We start from the raw sequence: 26,013 nt of genomic DNA on the forward strand, positions 1-26,013 counted from the left end.
TGGGGTGATCTCAGCTCACTACAACCTCCACCTCCTGGGTTCAAGCGATTCTCCTGCCTCTGCCTCCCGAGTAGCTGGGATTACAGGCGCCCGCCACCAGGCCTGGCTAATTTTTTTGTATTTTCAGTAGAGACGGGGGTTTCACTACGTTGGCCAGGCTGGTCTTGAACTCCTGAACTTGTGATCCGCCCGCCTGGGCCTCCCAAAGTCCTGAGATTACAGGCCTGAGCCACCGCGCCCGGCCTACCACTATTTTACTTATGTATTATTTATTTATGTTTTTGAGACTGAGTTTCGCTCTTGTTGCCCAGGTTGGAGTGCAATGGCGCTATCTCGGCTCACGGCAACCTCCACCTCCCGGGTTCAAGCGATTCTCCTGCCCCAGCCTCCCGAGTAGCTGGGATTATAGGTATGCGCCGCCACGCCTGGCTAATTTTGTATTTTTAGTAGAAATAGGGTTTCTCCACGTTGGTCAGGCTGGTCTCGAACTCTCGACGTCAGGTGATCCGCCCGCCTCGGCCTCCCAAAGTGCTGGGATTACAGGTGTCAACCACCGCGCCCAGCCCACCACTCTTTTTTTATAGACAATTTTTTCTGAAGGCTCTCGTAGACAATTCTTTTGGGAACCGCAGAGCACAGTTGGGGAAAACACAGTAATACCATCTAAGTCTCTTTACTGAGGACCTCAAAGCGGAATGGCCTCTACCGATGCCATAGAGACCAATACGGACTGCGGGTTTAAACAAGATGGTGTCCGCCGCAGCACCGCTCTATCTTCCCGGGTGAACTCTATGGCAGAGCATAGGCGTTCGATTTAGAGAAGTGAAGCCGAGATGGGTGGGAACCCGACCACACTACCGCGCTAGGAAGAGTGGGGCGGAAAGACATCTTCCGCGCATGTGTGGAACTGGGGGGACTGATTCCAAGACAAGGGGCCCACCCCCCAGAGCAAGTTTTCTGAAACGTGTGAGTCGTTTAAGTTCAGTTAAAGCCGAAGTGGGGCGTATCCTGAGACGCATGCGTTCTAGACGAGACAAGTGATCTAGCGGCGTGGTCTTTTCAACGCCCGGCGTACACACGACGTCTGAGGTGGAAGGGGCGTTTAGGATTCCGAACACGCATGCGTTCTGAGACCCAGGCGTTTCCTTTAGAGGGTGTGGAGTGCAGGGCTCCGTATTGCGCAGGCGCAAGGACTGTCCGGTAGGACAAGCGGTCTATCAAGGGGAGGGAAGAGGAGGTTGAAGAGATTAAAAAACCGGGGGCGCCTGCGCGTTGCAGATTAGTTGAAAACGCTCAGGGTTTGTGAGGGGCGGGGTCACGTATGCGCGTCATTGGCCGGGTAGGTGGGAGGGAGGGTGGAGATGGGGAGGGTGTGTGCGCTTGCGCAGTGCGGGGGTGGAGGGCGGAGGAGAGAGATAGCACGCTTGCGCGGCTGTCATAGGGCTGCTTGGTTGGTCAGTGGGGAGTCGGCGCCTGCGTACTAAGACCCGTGTGCAGCAGCGGCGGCGGCGGTAGAGGCGGCGGCGGCGGCGGCAGCGGGCTCGGAGGCAGCGGTTGGGCTCGCGGCGAGCGGACGGGGTCGAGTCAGTGCGTTCGCGCGAGGTGAGAGCGGGCAGGGCGCGCGTGCGCGGTACCTTGGTTTGGGCCCGGGAGAAGATGGAACGGCGCGGGGGTCGGGGAGGGGGCAGAGGGGAGCGGCGGCCGCCGCCGCACGGGTTCGGCCGGAGAGCGGCGCGAGGTGCGGAGAGGCGCGGGCGCGCGCCCCGGTTGGCGCGCGGGGTGACGGTTGGGGCTGGCCCGGTGACGTTGGAGCGACGCAGGGCGGGGGACGGCGAGCCGCGAGGCAGCCACGCGGGAGAGGCCGCCAGGCGGCCACGCCGGGGCGAGGGCCAGGGGCCAGATCGGCCCACCGGGGCAAGGGTACCTGGGCTGTTGAGGACCCGGCGCAGCGAGGCCACGTGAGGTGGGGGAGGGGGTATTCGGTGAGAGGGCATGATGGGGGGGGTTGGCGGACGGCCGGGGGGAGGGGAGGCGGCGTGGCTCCGGCCTGGCGCAGTCTCTGAGGAGGGGGCGGCCGCGGCACCGGAAGTGCCCCCCACAGGAGGCTGCCCTCGGGGTCGCAGGCCGCATGGCCGAGCTTGGACCGGGGCCGCATGGCAGCGCGGGGACCCCTCCCCCCCAGGTCCCGGCCACCGGAAGCCCAGAACGGCCACATGGTCTGCAGGAGCCGGCAACCCCTAGTGCGGGGAGAGCTAGCCCTCGCGGGGTGTCCTAGGGGGCCTGGGATTTTGAGAAGTGGGAGAAGCCGGAGGCTCGGGTCCTGATCACCCCGGAGGGCATGCTGCTGGCATATGTTAGCGCTTCCCAACCTCAAGGGCCCCTGGAGCTTTCCTGCAAAACCCTCCTGTGAAGTGTGGCGGCCAGCCAGGTGTAAGTGGCACTCCTTCGAGCTGGGAGGCCGGAGAAATGGGGAAACTGAGGGCGTTTGGACAGGAGCCCATCTCTTCTGTCGGCCCGGGTGGACAGCGCCTTAAAGTCTCCGGCAGATGAGTTTCCCACCGTGATAGGCATTCTTCACCTTGTCACTGTCTTCCCGTTGTAACTGGTTTGGGAGTTCCACGGTTTCGAAGTCCTTAACTCTACTAGCCTAGTATGATTTTCTACTACTCACTACTACCAACCTTTTGCTTTCATTTTATTGTCATTCACCACCCCCCACCTCTCCCACTTTCTACTGACTGTACTGGCCCGGCCTGAAAAGCCGACAGGACAGATGCATCCTGGGAAAAGTGGGAGGGCCTTCCAGGAGAGGCTGGGTTCCTGGGTTCTCTTTGGGAACCAAGATCGAGGTGTTTGGCAGGGGGATCATTTCGGAAACAACTTTGCTTTCTCCCCCTTGGCTTGTTGCAAGTGCATGTTGGCGAGGCGGGAATCCCCCAAAGAGGCCTTGTGGTTTCCTGTAGCAGTGACTGGTTTGTGTGTGGATGGAGGGGGGGCGGTGTAACAGATGGGTGGGGCCTTGTCCTCCGGTCTCCACCCTCCCCCCCACATTAGCCCTGCCCTTTTGCTGGATCATAGCTGCTCACCTAATTATAGCCCTGGCTGTGTGTGGGGAAGAGGGGTGGTTGGTTTCAGTGGCAAGTAACACCTGAGTCCTCCCCCCTCCCAGGAAGTAGGCCTTTTCTCATCTCTGAGATTTGACATTCCAGCTCCCTAGAGCCTTCCTTTCCCAAGCCACCACTCTAACTTTGATTTATGCGGGAGAAACCAGCTATTCCACCCTCCCATACACACACCACCAGTTCTTGAGTATATTTGAGCCCAGTCAGTATTTTAAGTTCAGGAACTTTGACTTTATTTTAGGTGGGTAATGGAATAAAGAGTTGGGAAAATGTTTCTAGAGAGAAATGGGATAGATTGGAGGTCCTGTTAACCTCCATGCTTATTCACTTCAGTTCTCTTCTTGGCTCTAGTTGGAATCGAAGCCTCTTAAAATGGCAGATGATTTGGACTTCGAGACAGGAGATGCAGGGGCCTCAGCCACCTTCCCAATGCAGTGCTCAGCATTACGTAAGAATGGCTTTGTGGTGCTCAAAGGCCGGCCATGTAAGATCGTCGAGATGTCTACTTCGAAGACTGGCAAGCACGGCCACGCCAAGGTTAGAATTTCACCTCCACATCTTGCCTTCCCCGTGCCTCCAGTATCCTTGGCGCTCCCAGCAGCAAGCTGCCAACAGTGCTGACTTTCCTTTAACTCTGCTTTTACTGTCTGATTCTTTTTGTTTAGCACTCAGCCTTCATACCCATTCAGACAACTACACCTGCTCCCCAGTCTTCAGCCTCTTCTGTGGTTACCCTTCTGTCCCCCCATCATTATCTGGTAGTCCCTCCGTTTCTCCAGCTTTGTGCCAGTCTCTTAACTTCAATTCATAGGCCTTTATGCTCTAGCTATTCAGTTGCTCCTTCCTTATTCTTGGTTTTCACTTTTTCTTCCCTTGAGCCATTGTAGCTGGTTGTTTCCATCACGTTGCCCAGGGTTTCTCCAATTCTACCAGAATGTGACCTTCCCCTGGAGGGACTCCTGCGTTAATTCTGAGCTTTCAGATCACCTTGCTGCTTCGTTCCCCAGTTCTGGCTTTCCCTTTGGAACTCTGATGCAGAATCAAACTGCCCCTACCTGCCCCATCCCACTCTCCTTGGGTTCCTTGAGCCTCCATGCTGTCATGGGTTTTAACATTCTTGCTAGCACTTCCCTCATCACCTCAGATTTTTCCTGTCTCTTTAGAACTTCAACTTGGTTCGTTCTTGTTGAGTTTCTTGTGGTGTTTTTCCTTAATCAGTTTTTCCATCTTTTGACTTGACACTGATCTTGGGTTATTCCCTAGTGTCTAGATCCTTCTCTGTGCTCTTCTGGCTTCCTTATTTTCTAGCTACATAGTTATTTCTGATCTCCCTGCAAGTCCTTTTTTCTCTTCAGCTCTTTCACATTTCTTATTTTCTTATCTTTCCCCTTCTACCTTATTTCCCAACTTCTCAGCTCCTTCTCCTGGTGTCCAGAAAACTCTTCCAAACTTTTACCCAGACTCCTCCCACTACCCTAGACTCCTAGCATCTTATCTTTTATCAAGGTAACCGTCTTCCCTAAGCCTGCCATGCAGTTTTCTCTTGTGCTGTCAACCCCAATCTCAACGGTGGTTTTTTTAGCCTCTGTTGTTTTGTTTTCTTTAAGAGGCTTTACTGTTTCTTGAGTTGACTGGTTCAATTCCAATACTCCAGTCTTTGCCCCAACAATGTAGTCTGACTTCCCTCATCAGGCAAGGTCACTTGGCGCCTTTGTTTCCTCCGTCTTAAGAGTTCGGTTGGGTTTCTCTTTGTGATGCTCACATACAGGTCCACCTGGTTGGCATTGACATCTTCACTGGGAAAAAATATGAAGATATCTGCCCGTCAACTCATAACATGGATGTCCCCAACATCAAAAGGAATGACTTCCAGGTATGTAGATGGTTTGGATGAGGATGGGTTAGCCGTTCATGGTGGAGGGAGAAGTTGGGGGATAGGGACTGACCAGGAGAGCTTGTGCTGGGAGAGGAAGGAAATGGCAGGAGAGGGTATTTGGTATTAGTTTGCTATCACTCCAGTTTGTCTATCAGAGCCTTTACTCTCAGCCTCCCTGGGCCTACTACCTTCAGCTTCCTTCCCTATCTGCCCCCAGCTGATTGGCATCCAGGATGGGTACCTATCACTGCTCCAGGACAGTGGGGAGGTACGAGAGGACCTTCGTCTCCCTGAGGGAGACCTTGGCAAGGAGATTGAGCAGAAGTACGACTGTGGAGAAGAGATCCTGGTATGGTGCCTCCCTGCTTTTTCTTTTCTTTTTTTTTTTTGGAGATGGAGTCTTGTTCTGTTGCCCAGGCTAGAGTGCAGTGGCGCGATCTCGACTCACTGCAAGCTCTGCCTCCCGGGTTCTCGCCGTTCTCCTGCCTCAGCCTTCTGAGTAGCTGGGACTACAGGAGCCCGCCACCACACCCGGCTAATTTTTTGTATTTTTAGTAGAGACAGGGTTTCACCATGTTAGCCAGGATGGTCTTGATTTTCTGACCTCGTGATCTGTCCACCTTGGCCTCCCAAAGTGCTGGGATTACAGGCGTGAGCCACCACGCCCGGCCCCCTCCCTGCTTTTGTGCTCAGCTTTGTTCTGTACGTTTCTTCCTGAGCTCAGACATCTCCTGGCTCTCTCTCTTGCTCCTCCAGATCACGGTGCTGTCTGCCATGACAGAGGAGGCAGCTGTTGCAATCAAGGCCATGGCAAAATAACTGGCTCCCAGGTGAGTGTGACAAATCCCTCACTATCCCCTTCACATTTTGTTGTCCTCAGCAGATCTGCTCTAGTCTTAATTGTTCCAGGCTTACTTTGTGCCCCTAGCCTGGCCCTGTCCTCCCTATCCTTCCTGTTGAAGGTATTATCCTATCTTACTAATTTCTCTCTCCTACCTAGGGTGGCGGTGGTGGCAGCAGTGATCCTCTGAACCTGCAGAGGCCCCCTCCCCCAGCCTGGCCTGGCTCTGGCCTGGTCGTAGGCTGGACTCCTACACAAATTTATTTGACGTTTTATTTTGGTTTTCTGCACCCCTTCAATCTGTCGGGGAGCCCCTCCCCTTCACCTAGCTCCCTTGGCCAGGAGCAAGCGAAGCCGTGGCCTTGGTGAAGCTGCCCTCCTCTTCTCCCCTCACACTACAGCCCTGGTGGGGGAGAAGGGGGTGGGTGCTGCTTGTGGTTTAGTCTTTTTTTTTTTTTTTTTTTTTTTTTTTTTTTTTTTTTTAATTCAATCTGGAATCAGAAAGTGGTGGATTCTGGCAAATGGTCCTTGTGCCCTCCCCACTCAGCCCTGGTCTGGTCCCCTGTTGCCCATAGCCCTTTACCCTGAGCACCACCCCAACAGACTGGGGACCAGCCCCCTCCCCTGCCTGTGTCTCTCCCCAAACCCCTTTAGATGGGGAGGGAAGAGGAGGAGAGGGGAGGGGACCTGCCCCCTCCTCAGGCATCTGGGAGGGCCCTGCCCCCGTGGGCTTTACCCTTCCCTGCGGGCTCTCTCCCCGACACATTTGTTAAAATCAAACCTGAATAAAACTACAAGTTTAATATGAAGCCCCCAACTCAGCTGCTTATTTGAATTAAATGGGTATATTTGGAAGCTACAAAAAGACTGAACTCTGCCACTGAGTTCATGGAACCCGCTGTCTATCACTGACTTGCTGTGGACCTGCCAGTCATCCCCCCACCCCCCAAGCAGCCTTGACCTATTCCAGACAGTTGGGTGGGAGGCAACACAAACAGCAGCAGCCAGGGTCAGTGGCAGGTAGATTTTATTGGCCTGGGACACACGGGGGGTATCCTCACCCACAGTGGGGCAGGGGGCATGATGTTGAAGATATAATCTGATCGTCACTTGTGGTAGAATCGCGGGTTCTGGCTGTGTTGGATGAAGGGGAGCCGAGGGCCAGGTTGGCTGGTAGCTGCAAAGCCCGACTGGCGGTGGTGATGAAAAGAGGGCTTTGTCACTGGGCGTACTCTCCCACTTAATGCCCTACTGGTAACCACCCCCAGAGAGGAAGAAAAACCAGGTGATGTGGGCCACCGGTCCTACCTAATCCTGCTTTTCTGGATCCCTAGTGTAAGGATTCTGACAGGTAAACTTTATTATCATTCTTACCTTTCCTGCTGGTTGCATCTGCACAGGGAGCTGTGGGGAAGCAAGGAGTCCAGGGGCTGGATGCAGAGCCTGGGGGTGCATGGGGCGCAGAGAGGACTGCAGAGAACAGAGTCAGGGCCTGAGGCATACTGATGCTCCCCTTAACATATCCCTAACCCTGACCTCCCAAGATGCCATACTCACTGAGTCGGAGAAGCCAGTCTGCTGGTTAGCATGTTCCATCTGCTTTTGCAAGGACAGGGCACCACCAGGCTGGAGGAAACCTACGTGGGGAAGAGGGGCATGTGAGATGAGAATGAAACAGGGAGGGGAGGACCCAGAGAGCTAGAGCTCCTGCATGGGATGTTATCACCTGTCTGAGTGGGCTGAAAGTGGCCGTGCACGGCATAGGGCTGTGGCTGTGGCTGAGATAGGTACTGCACTGCAGGGAATGCTGAAGGAGCTGAGAAAGGAAAAGACAGAGCCATTAAAACCTTTTACTCAACGGCATTCCTCCTTTGACGTTGAGGAAGGCCAAGCCCCATCCCTCCTATTACTCACCTCTGAGCTGCTGACTAGGACTATAAGCTGGCTGTGTGGGCCCATAGTGAGGTGGGGGCTGAGCAGTCCCATAGGCACCACCAGGACTGCCTTGGAATTGTCCATGCTCTGGTGTCCCCGCAAAAGCAGCTGCTGAGCCCACATAGTGCCGGGTCTAAGGAGGGAGAATGAGAATTCGCCTATAAACTTGAAAGCTGAAACCCAGTGACTTGTGTATATCTGTATGCCCCATTTCCCCCTAAACTTAAGTGCTTGATATGTTTGTGACTTGAATACTGGTGGCAAGGATGCATGGATGGAAGCAGTAGGGGCTGGGCATCCAATCCTACTCTCACCGTAAGCACTTGGGGTCCAAACATTTGTTTGGCTCTGTCAGCTGCCATGAGGGTGCCTGGGCGATTGTGTCCTCCAGGGCTCCCTAGAAAGGGAGAAGGGCTTCATGATGCTGAAATGGGAGGCTGCAACCTGTAAGAAGGCCGGTTCCATCAGGTGGTCTCTTTAGTCCTCACCCTGCATGCTGAGGAGATGAGTTCCTGTGTGGACAGTCAGGCTCTGCTGGTATGCAGCTGATGTCAGGGTGGTCAGGTCACTGGAGTGAGAGGAAGGCAGGTCAAAGCTAAGGACAGATGCCTTCTCTTTCGCCATTAAACACTAGTTCTTTTATTACTTGATCCCAGTTCCACTTGGCCCCCATTTCAGTTTTTAGTACTCTGATCCTACCTCTGTTCCTTTCGCCTCCGTTTTTCTTCCTCATGTAAAACTTTCTTGAGCTGCAGGAAAAGCTGATGCTTCTCTTCCTGTAGGGCCAAAAGCTTCTCCTCCAACTTCAGAATCTGGGAGGGAGTGGGAAGAGAAGATGAAGGCAGGGAGAGTCAAGGGAAGAAATCAAAGCTGGGAGAGTTCAAGGGACTGCTTACTTGTTCCTTGGTCTCCTCTAGTGACATTCTCTCTTCCATCTCCTTTTTCTTCCTTCTCTCCTGTTCTTCCTTCATCTTCTGTTCCATCATCTTATCCACCTCTTCTTCCTCTGGAGAATCAGGCAGAATGAAGAAGAGGCAGGGTAGTGAAAACAGTTCCAACGTTAGATTGAAGACCAGCAAAACCCAGTCATCCCAACACGCCTGTGCGCTCTTTGCCTCGAGGGGACAAGCTCCCCCATCGCTGCAATAGGGAACGGAGAGGCTTTATCAGGTGCTCTCCAAGGTCCTTCCCGTCTCAAGGGTTCTGGAGCGTGGACCAGGACGCTTAAATCCCACCACAACGGGGCTATTCCTTCCCTCCTCTGCGCTCGGCAGCGGGCTCACTGGTTGGCCGCTGGGTTGAGGCCAACCCTGAGGTACAGGAGCCATTCTGGGCCGTGTGTCCCCCCGCTATGGCCCCGGCTCACCCTGCCGCTTGCGCTCCCGCTCCATCATAATGTGCCGGTGCAGCGCCCTGGCCATGGCGTTGGAAAGCTTGGGGCGCTCCAGGAGTGCGGGCATGGTGCTGCCGTGGGCGCTCGGGCCGTGGGCGCCCGGCTCTGTCTCTGACTGCCAGACCTCAGACGGCGCCTGCGGGGAGGCGGGCGCTCAGAGGGGACCGCGCCCGGCCCAGGCGGAAGCCCGTCCGCCCGACCCGCTAGCCGCCCCGGTCACGTGTCCCAGGAGCCCGCCACCCGGCCGGGCCCGCAGCCCCCGCTCCACCGCGCGCACGGGCGGCGCCGGGATCCCCGACTCGGTGCTGCCGCTCCCTGCCCAGCCAGCCCGGACGCCAGCCCTCCCTACCCGCCTTCTCTGCGCTTTCTCAGCAGCTCCGGCGCGCCCTGGCCCGTACGTCACATCCGGCGGCCCGGCCAAGTCCTTCCGGAGTCACGGCTGCGGCCGACCTCACGGGTTGGGTGAGAGAAAGCGGAAGCGCGCTGCGACGGGTGCCCGCGGCGTCCAAACCCCGTAGCCGGGAACGCGGGCGACGAGGGCTGTAAACTGGTCTTGGCATCCTCAGCTCTCTTTAATTTCGCGGGCCCACCTGGTGGCACCCCAGGGGACGCGGGCTCCGGGGAGGGGCGCGCGAGAGAGAGGCCGAGGCGGAGGCTCTGAGACGGTGTTTATTGGCTCCTTAGAAATCAGAGTCAGTAACAACTGTACAGAGGCCCCCATCTTCCGTGCGCCCACCCTTCCCCACTCCCGCCTGGTGGCCCCGGAAAAAGCAGCTTCATGTGGGCACAGGGAGAGACTCCTCTGGGATTCACAGTAACCAGAAACAAAAACGGAAATAAATTAAGTGATGTGGGGAAGGGGAGTAAAAGGGAGTCATGTTCCCCAAATCAGTGCATGAAGAGGGGTACCAGGGCCTGGAGCTGGGCTCCCACGGCTCCTCCCATCAGACGGAGTGCTGGGCCTCCAGACATGGAGCTGTGCCACTTGCCACCTACATCTGAGAGCCTGCCTACATGCTCCTGCGCGGCTGCCAAGCTCCAGCACCTGCGCATGCCACGAGTCACGGGAATGAGGTGGAGGCAGTCGCCAGAGTCCATGGGCCCGAGGCCCGACTGTGCTTGTAGTATTTGTGTGTCACCCCTCATTCCACCCGTACCAGCAGGGCATAGAGGAGTGTGGCCCCCTTCTCCTTAGTGACCCACTCAAGTTCGGCTGGACTGAAGTGAGGGTCAGGAGGTTCTCCAAGGGCAGCGGAAGGGGGTCCCGGGGTGTAGGAGCCAGGGCGCACACACACCTGGAACGCCACCTGAGCCTGGTGCGTCCGCTGGGATTTGGGGTCCCGGAATCTGTCAAACAGGAAAAAATAAGGGAGTGAAGCTTCTCTCCCCATCACCTCCCCCTTGCAAAGTCTGTTCCAACCACACAAGCCTTGCTGTACCTAGGAAATACTCCCGCCTTATAGGAGCTTCACTCTAGCTGTTCTTTCTACCTGAAATGTTCTTCCTCCCAAAGCCTGCTCAGCTACACCCTTCACTTCCTTCTTCAAGCCTTTGCTCGAATCTCTCCCACCTTCTTACGATGCCCACACCAGCCACACTGCTGTCTCCTTCGCCCCCCTCTTTCCTACGATGCCCACACCAACCACACTGCTGTCTCCTTCGCCCCACTCTTTCTTACGATGCCCACACCAGCCACACTTCTGTCTCCTTCGCCCCACTCTTTCCTACGATGCCCACACCAGCCACACTGCTGTCTCCTTCGCCCCACTCTTTCTTACGATGCCCACACCAGCCACACTGCTGTCTCCTTCGCCCCACTCTTTCTTTGTTTCCATAGTCCTTACTTATTACCTTTAAAAATACTAAATACTGGCTGGGCGCGGTGGCTCACGCCTGTAATCCCAGCGCTTTGGGAGGCCGAGGCGGGTGGCTCACGAGGTCAGGAGATCGAGACCAGCCTGGCCAACATGGCAAAACCCTATCTCTACTAGAAAAATTAGCCGGGCTTGGTGGCACACGCCTGTAGTCCCAGCTACTCAGGAGGCTGAGGCAGGAGAATCGCTTGAACCCGGGAGGTGGAGGTTGCAATGAGCCGAGATCATGCCACTGCACTCCAGCCTGGATGACAGAGCAGGACTCCGTCTCAAAAATAAATAAATAAATAATAAATACTTATTATGTATGAACATTATAGAGAGAAAAGGCAGAGGTTCCACAAGAGCAAGGTTCCTTTTCTTGCCCACTAGAAGAGTATATAAGTGGTATTTGTTCAATGAATGAAAAAAGGGCTGAGTTGGAGACTGGCAGCTAGCAAGAGGAGGTGAGAAAAGGGGAGGGCAAATCATGAAGACCCCAGTGGCTGCGCTCAGGCCCTCTTCATCCGAGCCCCTGGAGATCTCTCCCCACCCCTCCCAGTACTCACTGCACTTTGGAGGCCAGGGTCTCGGCCCCAGCATATTGAAGGGAGGGGGAAAGCAGCACAGGAGGGGGCTGCTCCTCCCGAGGAGGTGCACAGTTCTCGCCAGGCTCCTCGAACCCTACCCCAGGCTCTCCCTTCAAAGGACGGCAGCTCAGGATGGAAGCAGTACCTGGGAGGAGAACTGGGTCAAGATAGCCCTTTTTATTCCTCCACAGCCCCCCAGGCTCAGCCCACCTTGCATGGGCCTGCTCCCCAGTACCTGCTCCCAGCTCCCCTCGGTCCAGCACTCTCCGTACAGCTGCAACATTGCTCCCATGATAGGCCATGTGCCACTTCTTGGTTAGTGTCCCAGCCTCCAGGCGGGGATTCACTCTACGAGGTGGACAAGCGGGGCAGATAGAACGAAGGACACTGGCTCCCCAGTGGAGGAGCTTCACGAGGCTCTTCCTTAGGCAGGAAGTTCTATCACTTCTTCCATGCACCTTCTTGGGATCTCCATTTCTCCAGGGGGAAAACAGTAGGGGAAAGGCATGACCCTGCCCGTATGTACCTGAGGTTGAACCTGCACCAGCCAAAGGGCAGTGCGTATTCCCGGGGAGGCTCCCCTCTGCGCCTGTGGGCCTCATCTCCTCGCAGCTTCCGGCAAGACTCACAGTAGCACAGGCTTCGCTTTGGCGGAGGCATGAAATAATCTTCTGCGGGACAGTAAGTAGCAGGCTTGGTGCTGTGGCTCCCACCCTTGATCTCAGCCACACTGGCACCCTTCAGCTGCTCTCCACGGCTCTGGGCCTGGCCCTGGGGATGAAGTCGGTTCTGGGGACCGGGACTCACCAGGAAGCAGCAGGAGTTCTCGGAAGCGAGAGCAAAGGGCATGGTACTCGCAGCTCTTTAGAGGACTAGCGGCGGGTGGTGGGCCCCAGCACACACTCTCTTTGATACCTGAGGGAGCAGAGGGGCACAGGTCACAGGAGTTAGGCTAGAAGGGTAGGGGCAGGGGAGTAGAGGCAGGAGCGGGGTCCCTTTGGGCTGGCACACCGTCCACCATGTCTGCTTTCTCCATGTCCCCTTGGGTTCCAGCACTTTTCCCACTGGCAGCCCCTGGCTCAGGGTTCACGATTGTCACCTGCAGGGGAGAGGGTAGTCAGACAGCTTGGTCAGACCCCAGGGCCTGATGATTCTGGAACAGAGACTTCCCCGTCCTGGACGGCCCAGACTCTTAGGCACCCCTCCTCCCTGCCCCCACTGCCACTAACCTGCTCACACTGCCCATAGAGGTCCACAAGCGCGTGGCAGGGCTGGGGCACATCTGGTACAGCTACCCCCTGGTCCACCCCATTAACGTGGAGATGCAGTCCCCCAGAGCTGTCCAGCCGCAGTCCCAGGATGGTGCCTTCAGGGCACGTGTCCAGATTCGGCCCAAACTTCTCACAGATCTGGGAGGGGAGACCGGCTGTCTTCCAGAGGTCACACTCCACCACAGCAGCCGTCCTGCCCTTTGCTCTGCTTCCTGCTGCCAGCGCCTTGGCTTTGCCTCCACGCTTGCCTGCTGCCGAGACTCTCCTCCCGCTGCAGTTACCTAGAGCCCCTCCTCTTCCCCAAAACTGGCACATTCTCAACGGCAGGGACACCGCAGGAAGCAGCAGGCCTAAAACTGACCAGGCAACGCCACTCACCCTTGCCTGCCCATTACTGTCCCCCTTTTACACCTGTGGTCCTACCTCCAAGGCTAGGGGCCCACTTCTCCCTTCTGGCCAGCCCTTCCCTACACACAAGCCTGGTCCCGCCCCTTCTCTATGGCTCCTACTCACCTTGAGACCGTTGTGGAAGACCCCACGGCCCCGCAGCAGCCAGGCTGCCCGTTTGAGGGCACAGGCAGAAGCAGGGAAGTTGAGCCTCTCAGGCGCGCAGGTGATGACTCCCAGGACAAGGGAAGATGTCCACTGTCGGTTTAGGAAATCTATCCGCACCTGGGGAAGAAGGAACTACTCCATAATCACAGCCTCCTGGGAAGAACCAGGCTCGCTACCCACCCCCCCCCACCCCCCCGCCAGGGAGGGAATACTGCACCTCCCAGAATGTGGCCTGGGATGCTGCCTTTTCTTATGCATGGAAGGACCAGAAAATGCAAATTTAGTTGTTTCTTTCCCTTTTTTTTTTTTTTAATAATAATAAAAAAAAGAACCATCAGCCGGCATGGTGGCCCACACCTGTAATCCCAGCACTTTGGGAGGCTGAGGCGGGTGGATCACCTGAGGTCAGGAGTTTGAGACCAGCCTGAGCAACATGGCGAAACCCTGTCTCTACTAAAAATACAAAATTAGCCAGGTGTCGTGGCACATGCCTGTAATCGCAGCTACTCGGGAGGCTGAGGCAGGAGAATCGCTTGAACCCGGAAGGTGGAGGTTGCAGTGAGACGAGGTCGTGCCACTGCATTCTAGCCTGGGCAACAAGAGCACAACTCCATCTCAAAAACAAAACAAAACCAAACCCTGTTTGAGCCGTGACCTTGCTGTTGCCTCTGTAACGATCTGTCAGGATTCTTATTCGTAGGACTTCCTTCATCTAGCTAGCTTTTTTTTTTTTTTTTTTTTTTTTAGAGACAAGATCTTGCCCTGTCTCCCAGGCTAGAGTGCGGTGGCGTGATCTCGGCTCACTGTAACCTCTGCCTCCCAGGTTCAAGTGATCTTCCCACCTCAGCCTCCTGAGTAGCTGGGATTATAGGCTCGTGCCACCATGCCTGGCGAATTTTTGTATTTTTTTGCAGAGACAGAGTTTCGCTATATTGCCCAGGCTGGTCGCAAACTCGTGAACTCAAGCGATCCGCCTGCTTTGGCCTCCAAAAGTTCTGGGATTACAGGTATGAGCCACTGTACCTGGGCTCATCTGGCTAACTTTGATATATCTTTCAGTTTGTAGCAAAAAGGCACCTTCTTCTGGAAAGCCCTCTCTGCTCCCACATATAGGATCAGGCATTTCCCTTGGACTCCTCCAGCCTGTCCCTACTGCTTCCCTCACCGATCGCCAGGTAGGGACTTCGTGGTAACTGACTGACAAACCCCATTACAGGCTATGAATAAAAGCCCAGAAAGCTCATCCAAGTGGCTTGCTTTCTTTTTCTCCACCCAAAAAGGCCTTTCTTCAGGAGGGTTGGCCATGGGTCACTGTGGAGCGAGAGGAGCTGGGGACAGGGAGGGAGAGCCCACCTGGACCAGCAGCTGGGGCACCAGAGGCTGGTTGATGACAACGATGCCCTGATTGTAGCTGGCCACCCGTGTGGCTGTACGGTTCCCATTAGACAAGAGGATATTCTTCCCGTGGTTCTCCAGGAACTCGAGGGTGGTGGGTATAATACCCACTTCATTCTGGCCCTGGTGTGGAGGAAGAGACTAAGCTGCATGGGTTGCCAATGCCAGGACCGACCCACCCCACTGGAGTTTGCACAGACCCTGAGTGTGAGCCTCCACCCAACGATCAGAGAACCCAAAAAAGGCCTGGCATCCAACGGCCCAGCAACTGCCCATCCACGTGCACAGCAGGCCATGCTGCAGCCTCTTACTCCCAGGCCATGCTCCTCGCCCTCGTCATCCTCCTCGCCCTCACTGCCGGTGTCTGAACTGGGGGAAGGAGGCTGGGTGCCTTCTGACTCCTCCAGCCTTGTGGAACTGACAATCGACACACTGCGGACTGGCCCGTAGAGATCCAACACAGCCCACACGTTCTGGGAGGCACACAAGACCCAGACAAATCAGAGATCAGCGGAAGACCTCAACCATCCTCCCAAAACCCAAGGAAGCATTCAGGTCTACCTTGGCAATGCCAGTGGCTGCAGGCCCCATATCCTCTCCATCCACCAGGATGTGCATCGTGTCATCTGCCCCCCGACGAACACCCACACGGCTCCCCACCTAGGACCAAGGCAGGACAAGGACAGATGATGCTCAGCCCACCCCTCCCTGCCACCGCCACTCCCAACCCCTCCCCTGTCCCTGGAGCCAGCCACTTCACCCCCAGCCTCTCTAGGTTCCGGCCATAGTTCATCCTCTGGAGCTGCCCATCACGCCTCACTTCACAGCTGGATACCATCCAAGTGGTCTTCGTCCGGAGCTCTGGCAGGGAAGGAGGCAGCCCTGGGCCACTGCCACCTGCTCCGGGTCCCATCTCCCCCGGGGCTAGTGTGGTCAGTCCCAGCCGCAGGGAACCTGCCCACTTCTCATCTAGCTCTTCCACTTTCACCTATGAGACAGAGACAAGATGAGCTGGCCCTGTGGCGATGGGCCTGGCAGCCCCTCTGTCACATCGCTACGGCCTACCTCAAAGACTTCCTCAGCCCTCAGCTCCTTGGTACTGAAGACAAGACCATGAGCATAGCCAGCGGCACGCACCGCCCTCGTGCCATCCTCCTCTAGAGTGACATTCTTGCCGCAAGTACTGTGGAATCGGTGAGCCACGCCAGCCACTGTGAAAAGATGGCACCAGAGGAAGGGGTAGGACTGGGGCAGCAAGCTTCAGATGGAACAGAGCAAAGCTTTCAGATGAAACGAGATGGGGACACCAACGCCCCATCTGCCATCTGCCATTACTCCTCAGGGCCTCCTGACACCTCTTTATTGTATTTTTTTTTTTTTTTTTTTGAGGCACGGTCTCGCTCTGTCACTCAGGCTGGAGTGCAGTGGCACAATCACGGCTCAGTGCAGCCTCAACTTCCTGGGATTCAGCGATCCTCCCACCTCAGCCTCCCAAGTAGCTGGGACCACAGGTGCACGCCACCACAACTGCTTAAATTTTGTATTTTTGGTACAGACTGGGTTTCGCCGTGTTTCCCAGGCTGGTTTCAAACTCTTGTGCTGGAGCGATCCACCCGCCTTGATCTCCCAAAGTGCTGGGATTACAGGCATCAGCTACTGCGCCCAGCCCTGATACCTCTTTTCACCACAGCAAGACTCATTTCCAAACCTGGCATGCTCAGTTGATGGTGTCCTGGCCCCTTGGTGGCAGGGAAGTGTCCAGGCTCTAAGTACCAGGTGTAACCTCCCCCTTACTGGCTGCTTGCCACCGTGGGCTGTCCCTTCCCTTGAGCCGGCAGCTACCCCAGCCAACCGTCTTTGCACAGCTGCTGTAACCTGGAAGCCCTACTCCTCAGGCGCACAGCAGGCAAGCAGAGCCCATCCAGCCCCCGCCCGGCTGCCGCACCTGGGGAGTGCAGTGGGAAGGACTTCTCGGTGGCAGTGTTGCTGGTCGCCAGGCTATTGTCCATGGGGCCGGTGGCATTGGTGATGGACACTTGGACACACTGGCCATAGAGATCGACTACTGCATACACCTCTGGGGAGGAGAGGGAAGGTCAGAAGCCTGACAGCCAGGTGGTCTGGGCTGAGGGTGGCAGGCTGAAAGCCACATAGTCACCTTTACCCGGAGGCAGGCCCGAGCAGGCAGCGCCTTGGTCCTGGCCATTGATGAAGTAGTGCAGATCGCCCTTGGCAGTTCGCATCATGCCAATGCGTGCACCTGTGCCCAGCGCATCCAGGTCACACCCGTAATTGTTGCGCATCGTGTTACCATCTTGCATGATGGCTGTACCACTGGGGGGATGGCAGAAGGGGTGAGTCAGCCTGCCAGCTTCAACTTCACATTGGCCCCCGCCCACTCCCTGCCTGTCAGAACCTTCCAATGCCTTGGGCTGGGGTCTTGATCTGGGTGTAAGGCCCAGTCCTATCTCGTTTGTCCCTGGGATCCCCTCAGGGAAAAGCAAGAACTACCTAAGATGAAAGAGGACTGAGCCCCTGTGGGCCTGAGCAGGGCTTCCCAGAATCCAAGAGAGGGGACAGGCAGATCCCCTAGGTCTGTCACTGCCCACAGCCACCATAGGCCGAAACCTTGCTTCCCTGATGCCAGCCAGCTCCACTCAGCCCCAAGCTGGCCCCCAAAGCAGGAAGCCCAACCTCAGCATCCATGTGTCATAGTCAATGTCTGTCATGGTGTTGGGGAATTCCAGGTCTTCAGGCCGAATAGCAGTCACTCCTGGTAGGAGGCAGAGGTAAGTCAAGGCCGATCCCCCAAGGCACAGACATCCAACGGCCCCCAACACACACAGACGCCCCTCACCAGCCTCAATGGAGCCTGACCAGCGGTCCACCATCTTCTGAATGACAATTTCAAACAGCTCTCCATCCCGCAGGGCCCTGCCAGGGAGACTGGTGATCAGAGAGGCTCCACTTGGGTGGCTGAGGCTGGGCAGGAGGAAGGTGGGGACATGAAAGTTGAGAGACTGACCGGTTGGAGATGACGATGGCGTCATTAAACTCGCTGCGACAGTTGTGGCGGAGGGCAGTGCGGCCCCCATTGGTGATGACTGCGTTACTGCCGTGCAGCTGGTGGAAACGCAGGTCAGAGCCCCCTGCCCCTGAGGATGGAGAGCTTGGAGACACCTGGTTATTCCCCTCAGGAAGTGATTCAGGAACTGGAGACACCTCTGTAAAAGTGGACATCATCACCCATTAGATCTCTAAGTGTCTCTCAGACCTCCCAAGGCCACCCTAACCCCCGGCCCCAGCCTAGCCCGGCCCTCACCCACGTCGTCCACAATGGTGGCCTGGGCCGCCTGGCCATAGAGATCGACGACAGCATAGACGCCCGGGGGCACGTTCCAGGCAGCAGGGCCCTGAGTCATCCCATTGACAAAGAAGTGGAGAGTCCCGTCCTCCCGCCGTACCACGCCCACCGTGTCCCCTGCCTTGGAAGAAGGGGGTGCTGGAGTGAGGAGTCAGGCAGAGTTCCTGCCGGGGCTGGTCCTGCATCAGCCCTGTGGTGTTTGTGATGCCCGCTGCGGCCGCCAGGCAGCACACCCACTTTCCCACCTTGAGGCGGTCCAGGTTGTGCCCGTATTCATCCAGGATGGTCGTCCCATTGTGCATCACCCCATTCCCAGTCATCATCCAGGTCCCTGGGAGGACAAGGAGCAGTAGAGGACATGAAGGGAAAGGAAGGGCTCCTCTCCTTTCCATAGCAGCCCCCACAGAACTCCTGAGCCCACAGCCCATCTTGCCTTTTCTTTGACGACTAGCTTTCTTCCCTGAGCAGGACAACAAAACTCTGCAGCTTCCAAGACAGCCACAGCCCTGCCCACGGGGCACTCTCTAGCCACTGAATGAGTGGTCACAAGAGTGACAAGTGAAAAAGAAGCTGGAGAACAAGTGCCAGGGCTTTGGGGACAGCTTCCCCCCAAAACCCTGTCCTGGCCCTGCCCTTCCTGGGAGCTCACCAGAGCGCAAGTTGGTCATGGTGGAGGGCAACTGGAGGTAGGCAGGGTTGTGGGTGGTGACACCAATTTCAATGGAGCCAGCCCATTTGTCCACCATCTTGTCGATGCGCACCTGGAACACCTCTCCATCCCGCAGGGCTCTGCTGCTCAGCACCACGCCATGATTGAAGTCATCGGTGGCACTGAGGGAACAGAAAGTGGAGAGTCAGATCCCCAACACACGCTCTCAACGTGCCAAGGCTTAGCCCAGCAATGCCTGCCAACATTCACGGCCCCAAGCCAAAGAACTCAACCTCAACCTCCACCCCGCCAGGCTGCCCCCGCCAGGCTCCCTCTGCCTTCTACTTCCGTGCCCTGCCCCCCTCCCATTAGAACCCCTTCTTCAGGCTTCTCCCCACCCCATGGGCCATACTGGGGCCTCAGGGCAGTGCGTCCCTCGTGGGTGATGGCTGCCTTCTGCCCACAGTTGGGGTGGAAGAGCAGGCGCTCAGGTTCTGCCTGAGCGGCAGGGGCAGCACGGCGGAGAGCGCCCTCGGGGGACAGCGCCCGCAGGATGGCGTTGTTGCGGCGGAGACGGTCACTGTGGTTGTTATTGTGGACGATGGTCACCTTCACAGCCATCCCGTACAAGTCCACCACGCCATACACCACTGGGGGCGTCAAGGGGGTTGCCACTCCTGTTGCAGGAAGGTTCGGGGGTGTGGGAGTGGGCAGGGAGAATGAGGGGAGAAAGTCAAACACGGAGACCAAGCACCAAAGAGAAGCAGGAGGATGAAGTACAGCCCCCAGTCCCAGCCTCACCGAAAGCCCCAGCCCAGAGGCCCTCTCTGAGCGACCCTTACCCTGATCGATACCATTAATGAAGAAGTGCAGGGCAGAGTTGGACTTCCTTGTGAGGCCAATGTGGTCACCCTCCTACTCAAAGAAGACGAATAGTTCAGAGGAGTCCCGAGGCCTGCCGAGCACCCCACTCCACACAGGAACAACTCCAGAAGGCATTCGCCAGTCTCAGACCATCCTGGAGGACGGGTCCTGGGTCCTTGTTTTCCAGACATGACAGTTTCTACATTTCCTCAATGCTCCACGTGAGTCAGGCACTGAGTTAAACCACCTCACAGACATCAGCTTCTACAAGTCTCAGCCTATGGAATGAGTACTACTTGTAGGCTCATTTTAGAGATTGCAGGGGCTGGGGGAGCAATGAAAGAGGATAAGCTTCTTGCCTCGGTTCGCCACTACAAATGGGAAAACAGTAAGAGGAATTCAACCATCTGACTCCAAAATCTGAGTGCTGAACTCTTGGGCAACTCTGCCTTCTCGGAAGGAACCTTTAGGTAGAAGATACAGGGACTGGCTCTAGGTCACACAGGAGACCCTGCTTGGTGCCCTGGCAGGGTCACAGAGTACCTGTGGCTCTGCTGGAAAGTGGTCCAAGGATCTGTGTGCCACCCTCACCTGCAGCTCATCCAGACTGAATTCGCAGTACTCCCGGCGGGTGCCCTTGCCATTGGTCAGGATCCCACAGCCGCTCATCATGATGGTGCCTGGGTGATGGTGGACACGCGGGTTCAAGTACGGGGCTTCCTTCCCCTCAGCAACACCAGGCCTGCACCCCCGCCCCTGCCCAGGGCTGGTACCTGACTGGAGGTTGGTCATGGTGGCTGGGTACTCCAAACTGTTGGGGTTGTGGGTGGTGACCCCAATCTCAATGGAGCCTGACCACTTATCAACAAGCTTATCGATACGGATCTGGCATTGAGGGACAGAAGGGAGAAGCAGAGAATGTAAATGCAGAAAGAGACCTTCAGCCCTTGGTTCTTCCCTAGGGCCCACCCTTCTAGCGCCAATGGTCGAGCCCCATCTTTAGCTCCCAGGGGTAAGGCGCCAACCAGACCACAGGACTTTGCACACCTCAAACATCTCATTGTCCCGAAGTGGGCGGTTGGTCATGACAACCCCATTGTTGAATTCGTCCAGGGGCCGCCGGCGCTCAGCCGTCTTATTATTGTTGCTGAGTTTGATGAGGGTTCCGCACTTTTCATGAAAGAGCAGGGCGTCGTTGGAAGTGAGAATGGGCGAGGTGGCAGCACCGCTAGACCCCAGGCCTTCCCCTGCTGGCGGGGAGCTCAGGTTCACATTCAGAAGCCCTCCATTGTAGGTAGACAGGATGGTGTTGCTCACCACCTCAGACAGCTCCATGCTGGCAAAGTCTACAGCAGCAGGATGGAAGAAGAAAGCTGGGAAGCTGGGATGAGGCTCTATACCCCCAGACCAGGTGCCTCTCTCCCTGCCCCTTCTCCTGAGGGCCCTCCCTTGTCCACCTCACTTCCCACTCCCCTTCCCAGGGCCTCCCCAAAGCCCTCACCATTATGCGACTCAAGGCTGTTAGGAAACGTCTCCGGCCGGGCCTGCGCTGGGGACACCATGAAGGCTGGGGACCAGGTGGGATGGGAGGGGAATAAGGGTTCAGTCCCTGCTTCAGGGCCCATAGCCAGGAGACCCCCCCATCCTCTAGCTCCTGCTTTCCCATTCAACAGACTTGGGGATCAGGGTGGCCCTGCCCACACCCAGCCTGTCTTGTCACTGTATTTCCCCCATTCTGTCCCCACCCCACCACCACTGCCCTAGCCATGTTCTCACCTTCATCAGCAGAGGTACCCTGTTCAGCCAAGGCAGAGTCTTCAGTGGGGGCCAAGGGCTCAAGGGGAGGTGTGGGGATGGGAGTAGGGGGGCTGAAACCTGGCTCAGGGGGTAGCACGGTGATCTGGGTGCACTTGCCATAAAGGTCCACAACGGCCCAGACACGAGGGGGCAGGCCTGTGGCGGCCACACCGCAATCCCGCCCATTCACCCAGAGCCGAAGCTCCCCAGCAACTGTGCGCTCCACACCCACGCGGTCCCCTTCGCCAAGCTGGTCCAGGTCCTGACCATACTCCTCCAACACAGAGCGTCCATCTCTCAGCACAGAGCAGCCCGACACTACCCACGAGCCCCCCTTCAGCCCCGTGGCACTGCTTGGAAAGTCCAGCACACTGGGGTCCAGCGCTGTCACCCCAATCTCAATGGAGCCACTCCAGGAGTTGACCTGGGATAGGGGTATTGGACAGAGACTTAGAATGGGCCACCCTCCATTCCACAGGCCACCCTATCTTCCCACCTCTCAAGACAGCTAGCTGGCTTTTTGTCTCTTGGAACACTAATCCACACACTAATCCACAGATGCAGACAGTGATTTTCTGGACTCTGTCTCGGAAATTATTTGGGCTTTCCTTTAGCAACTCTGCTCTCTACTCAGTGTTTACTACACCACTCCTTTCCAAGCCAAGCACGAATTCCTTGGTTCCAGTCTCCTGCCTCCTCTAACTTCCCTAGTCTCTATGGCTCTCCAACCATCCAAATTCACCTACTTCCTATACCCACACCTCTTGCTCTTGTGTATCATTCATTCCCTTCCCCTGGCCTAATTCTCTCCAAGGATCAGGCTCTACCCAGATTTAACCTCCTCCCAAGTTCTTTTTCTGTGAGCCTGACCTCTTCACTGAATCACACACACCTCTCTCACCCTGGATTACTTCTCCTCACCTATCTTTCTGGCACAGCCTGTGAGTGTGTCATTCAGTGGTTTGTTCTTTTTTTTTTTTTTAGACAGTCTCACTCACTCTGTTGCCCAGGCTGGAGTGCAGTGGCATGATCTCGGCTCACTGCAACCTCTGCCCCTCGGGTTCAAGCCATTCTCCTGCCTCAGACTCCTGAGTAGCTGGGATTACAGGCGCGCGCCACCATGCCTGGCTAATTTTTGTATTTTTAGTAAAGACGGGGTTTCACCACGTTCGCCAGGCTGGTCTCGAACCCCTGACTCTAGTGATCCGCCCGCCTCGGACTCCCAAAGAGCTGGGATTAGGTTTGTTCGTTCCTTGGTATCTTTCTTCACTTGTCATCACATCTCTGACATCTCTCCATCCTCCATGCCCAAGAAATTGTACCAGGAGGTCTGTTCCCAGCCATTCTAGTGGGTTAGCCCTCGTGTCCCTTCCCTGGTTCTGGATCTTGAAAACACTCAAGCTCTTAATGTCTTCTTCAAACTGAATGTTTCTGCTTCACGCTGTCTTCCTGTCCGCCCCCTGGTGCTCTGTGTTCTTTCTGTTCCCTCTCGGTGCCCGGCGATGTGGGCTACCCTGGCTGTCCTACCCCGTCTCCCTCTAGTCCCCTCCCACCACCCTCCACATCTCGGTTCCGCGGTACCAGCGCTGCACCTTGCGGTCGATGCGGACGGTGAAGATGCGTCCATCGCGCAAGGGTTCTCGGCTCAACACCAGCCCGTGGTTAAACTCCTGGCCCGGCTGCTGCCGCCGCGCTGTACGCCCACAGGCCGACAGGCTCACCAAGCGCCCAGTGCGCGGGTGCAGCTCCCCGCCGCTGCCCAGACCCCCGTTGGACCCCGGTCCTGAGCCGCTCCCGCTGGGTCCCCCACCCCCGCCCGGCCCCGGTCCGGGGCCTCCCCCAGAGCCCCCACTCCCACCCGACCCCGCCGCCATCTCCGCTGACACCGGGGCAGCGCGACAGCCGCGCTTGGCGGCACCGTGGCAACCGCGGCGGGCAGACACTCTGAGGGATACGACCACGTGCTGAGGCCAGGTATGCTTTACGGCACTGCCGGGCAATGAAGCAGCCCGTGCTAGGAGCTGGGGACGACCACGGTGAGAAGGACGACGGGGTCGGGAGCCTCGCTTTACGGCATAGCGGGGTGATGGACTGGCTCCGAGGGGTACGAAGACTTGGGCAGGGAGCTTTTGCGACAGTGGGAGGAAGACACGCCCACCGCAGGCATCTTTACGACGGTGGGGTACAGGAGCCCAAACACTTTCTGCTTTGCGACAGCGGCACCGACCACCCTGCCCTCGCTAGGGGGAGGTGGCACCTTGAAGCACTCATTTTACGGCAAGAGGGGGGGTTATCTCCCCTCGGGATGCACGCTCCAAAGCAGCGTGAGCCGAGTCTGGAGGACCCAGAGAAGCGGTAGTGAAAGTCTAAGTGAAAGTCTCTGCCCGCCACCCCACTGAGACCGAAGTGTCTTGTGACAGCGCCGCAATCCTTCCACTTTGCCTCACACCTCTCCTGATTGGCTGAGCGAGCCGACTGGCGGGGATAGGGGAAGCTCGTTGATGATTAAGTCAAGCCAAGCCTTAACTCCAACTCAACCAAACTATTCCATGTTAAGGCCACAAAGAGTCTAGAGAAGCCCCGACAGGCAGTTTCAAGCGACAGCGCTGACGACCCCAAAAGATCTCCCCTAGAGCTAGTCACAAGCCCCCAGCCCACCTCCCCGACGCTCACGCTCAGGCTTGAGGACCGTGACGTCACAATCGAGGCTTCTTGCCCCCTGGCCTGGTCCCCTGACTGGGATTGGCTGGTTTGGATGAGGGTGGTGATGGAGAAGGGCGGGAACAAATTGCCCAGACAAAGAAAGTCTTTGGGTGGGACACAAAAGAAAAGGGCGAGCGGAGGGACCCCCAGCCCGAGTCTCTATATAGCCTTGATTCCGCTCGCCGCAGCTCGGGAGCAGGGGAGAGGTGGACCCGGGACTGAGCCCCAGCATCCCCCGCTGGCAGCGGTGGGGGCGGGGCCAGGGGCGGGGCTACGTGGAGCCGGTAGGCGGGGCAGGATCGCTGAGAGCGGCCCCCAGGTGGGGCTATGGAGAAACTGGAGTCCCTAGGGGCGGGTGGCGGTCTCAACCGGGATTGCCCCTGGAGGGGTAGCCACAGGAGTTCCCGCAGCGGTCACAGGAGCCGAGGCAGGCGCTGGGCAGCCCTCCGGAGTAGTCCTGTTTCACGGTTCTGGGCCCCGCGTGCACTCCAGGGTCTCCGTATCTCGCGGTACTGGTTCAAGCTGGTCCTCCGGGGGGATACTGGTCCTTGGTTCCAGGCCCAGTCAGCACCTAGGGGAGGCTGCGAGCCACAGCCTTGGGTCCTGGTGGATTCAACATCCCCGAGCCTCGAACCAGTGTATCCAGGGCTTCCAGCCCTGGGCCTGGGGGGCCTATAGGGCAAGAGGTAAACAGCCCCGGGTGCAGTCCGCCCTCTGGATCAACTTGCTTGAACCCCCAAAACTCCCAACAGGACCGGCCCCGGAGCATCCTACGAAAGAACAGCTCCAACTTGGTGCAAAAATCCCCCAATGTGGAGAAGTAAGGAGCCCAGCTCTGTGGGCAGGCAGCCCAGAGTCGGGAGGGTTCAGGACACTGGAGGATCAGAGCCAGAAGGAAAGGGGCAGAGCCTTAAGAACGAAGAGTTAGAGTAGGTGAGGGCAATTGAGTCGGAAGTCCGAGGTTCCAGGCCTTTGGGAGAAGAGCAGGTGCCCCATAAACCCTGGCTGCACAGGACTGTGATTATCATTAAGTCTGACCCCATCCCCAGCCTCAACAAGAGGGTATAAGAAAACTGTTTTGAGGCCCGGTGTGGTGACTCACGCCTGTAATCCTAGCACTTTGGGAGACCAAGGCGGGCAGATCATCTGAGGTCAGGAGTTTGAGACCAGCCTGGCCAACGTGGTGAAACCCCATCCCTACTAAAAATACAAAAATTAGCCGGGCATGGTGGCAGGCGCCTGTAATCCCAGCTACCTGGAAGGCTAAAGCAGGAGAATGGGTTGAACCGGGGAGGCGGAGGTTGCAATGAGCTGAGATCACACCATTGCACTCCAGCCTGGGAGACAGAGCAAGACTCCATCTCAAAAAGCAAACAACAACAAAAACTCTTTTGAAGGCCACGCACGGTAGCTCACGCTTGTAATCCCAGCACTTTGGGAGGCCGAGGCAGGCAGATCACAAGCTCAGGAGTTCGAGACCAGCCTGACCAAATAGTGAAACCCCATTTCTACTAAAAATACAAAAATTAGCCAGGCGTGGTGGTGTGTGCCTGTAATCCCAGCTACTCAGGAGGCTGAGACAGGAGAATCACTTGAACCCACAAGGCCGAGGTTATAGTGAGCAGTGATTGTGCCACTGCACTCCAGCCTGGTCAACAGAGTGAGACTCCGTCTCAAAAACAAAAACAAAAAACAAACAACTGTTTTGAATGACTGGGAAAATGAGGGAGGCCTATAAGGAGGGGGGTCACTAGAAGGTCCAGCCCCAGAAGGAAGCCTCAGCATTGGGATTAGATGAATATCCT

General features: G+C 56.8%; 3 protein-coding genes across 18 annotated transcripts; 1 reads left to right on the forward strand and 2 right to left on the reverse strand.

Moving 5' to 3' along the window:
- The first annotated feature begins 895 nt into the window (after positions 1-895).
- EIF5A (eukaryotic translation initiation factor 5A) lies at positions 896-6,648 on the forward strand. Of its 4 annotated transcripts, none has more exons than XM_005582727.3 (6): positions 896-966; positions 3,474-3,659; positions 4,891-4,995; positions 5,216-5,347; positions 5,755-5,828; positions 5,999-6,648. In XM_005582727.3, the coding sequence occupies exons 1-5, from the start codon at positions 898-900 to the stop codon at positions 5,815-5,817; spliced, it is 555 nt and encodes a 184-aa protein (XP_005582784.1). In that variant the 5' UTR covers positions 896-897; the 3' UTR covers positions 5,818-5,828; positions 5,999-6,648. The 4 variants fall into 4 exon arrangements, with proteins under 4 accessions (XP_005582784.1, XP_015293057.1, XP_005582785.1 ...); XM_015437571.3 differs by lacking the exon at positions 896-966 and adding an exon at positions 1,130-1,200; XM_005582728.5 differs by lacking the exon at positions 896-966 and adding an exon at positions 1,478-1,602.
- Positions 6,649-6,849: 201 nt separating this feature from the next.
- Positions 6,850-9,574, reverse strand: GPS2 (G protein pathway suppressor 2). 3 transcript variants are annotated; one of them, XM_045375456.1, is made up of 11 exons: positions 9,521-9,574; positions 9,141-9,303; positions 8,671-8,780; positions 8,474-8,586; positions 8,263-8,342; positions 8,089-8,171; positions 7,754-7,907; positions 7,566-7,655; positions 7,397-7,476; positions 7,214-7,309; positions 6,850-7,029 (listed from the first exon to the last, which is right to left on the reverse strand). In XM_045375456.1, exons 2-11 carry the CDS (start codon positions 9,232-9,234, stop codon positions 6,946-6,948), a joined length of 984 nt encoding a protein of 327 aa, XP_045231391.1. In that variant the 5' UTR covers positions 9,235-9,303; positions 9,521-9,574; the 3' UTR covers positions 6,850-6,945. The 3 variants fall into 3 exon arrangements, with proteins under 3 accessions (XP_045231391.1, XP_015293056.1, XP_045231390.1); XM_015437570.2 differs by having other exon boundaries at positions 9,517-9,574; XM_045375455.1 differs by having other exon boundaries at positions 9,445-9,574.
- Positions 9,575-9,818: 244 nt separating this feature from the next.
- NEURL4 (neuralized E3 ubiquitin protein ligase 4) lies at positions 9,819-23,415 on the reverse strand. Of its 11 annotated transcripts, none has more exons than XR_006693138.3 (29): positions 23,098-23,415; positions 21,485-21,929; positions 21,210-21,275; positions 20,756-21,054; positions 20,482-20,593; positions 20,300-20,388; positions 19,687-19,759; positions 19,257-19,521; positions 18,845-19,026; positions 18,441-18,526; positions 18,154-18,316; positions 17,857-18,055; positions 17,689-17,765; positions 17,526-17,604; positions 16,990-17,165; positions 16,777-16,908; positions 15,897-16,042; positions 15,592-15,819; positions 15,393-15,491; positions 15,143-15,304; positions 14,790-14,954; positions 13,395-13,553; positions 12,840-13,036; positions 12,622-12,709; positions 12,418-12,525; positions 12,137-12,281; positions 11,846-11,958; positions 11,590-11,755; positions 9,819-10,514 (listed from the first exon to the last, which is right to left on the reverse strand). XR_006693138.3 is itself a non-coding variant. In XM_005582734.4 (29 exons), the coding sequence occupies exons 1-29, from the start codon at positions 23,377-23,379 to the stop codon at positions 10,310-10,312; spliced, it is 4,683 nt and encodes a 1,560-aa protein (XP_005582791.2). In that variant the 5' UTR covers positions 23,380-23,415; the 3' UTR covers positions 9,819-10,309. The 11 variants fall into 11 exon arrangements, 10 of the variants coding, with proteins under 10 accessions (XP_005582791.2, XP_005582790.2, XP_005582792.2 ...); XM_005582734.4 differs by having other exon boundaries at positions 12,840-13,019; positions 16,996-17,165; XM_005582733.5 differs by having other exon boundaries at positions 12,840-13,019.
- Positions 23,416-26,013: the final 2,598 nt, after the last annotated feature.

This window comes from Macaca fascicularis, chromosome 16 (genome assembly GCF_037993035.2).
Source record: "Macaca fascicularis isolate 582-1 chromosome 16, T2T-MFA8v1.1".
Lineage (NCBI taxonomy): Eukaryota > Metazoa > Chordata > Mammalia > Primates > Cercopithecidae > Macaca > Macaca fascicularis.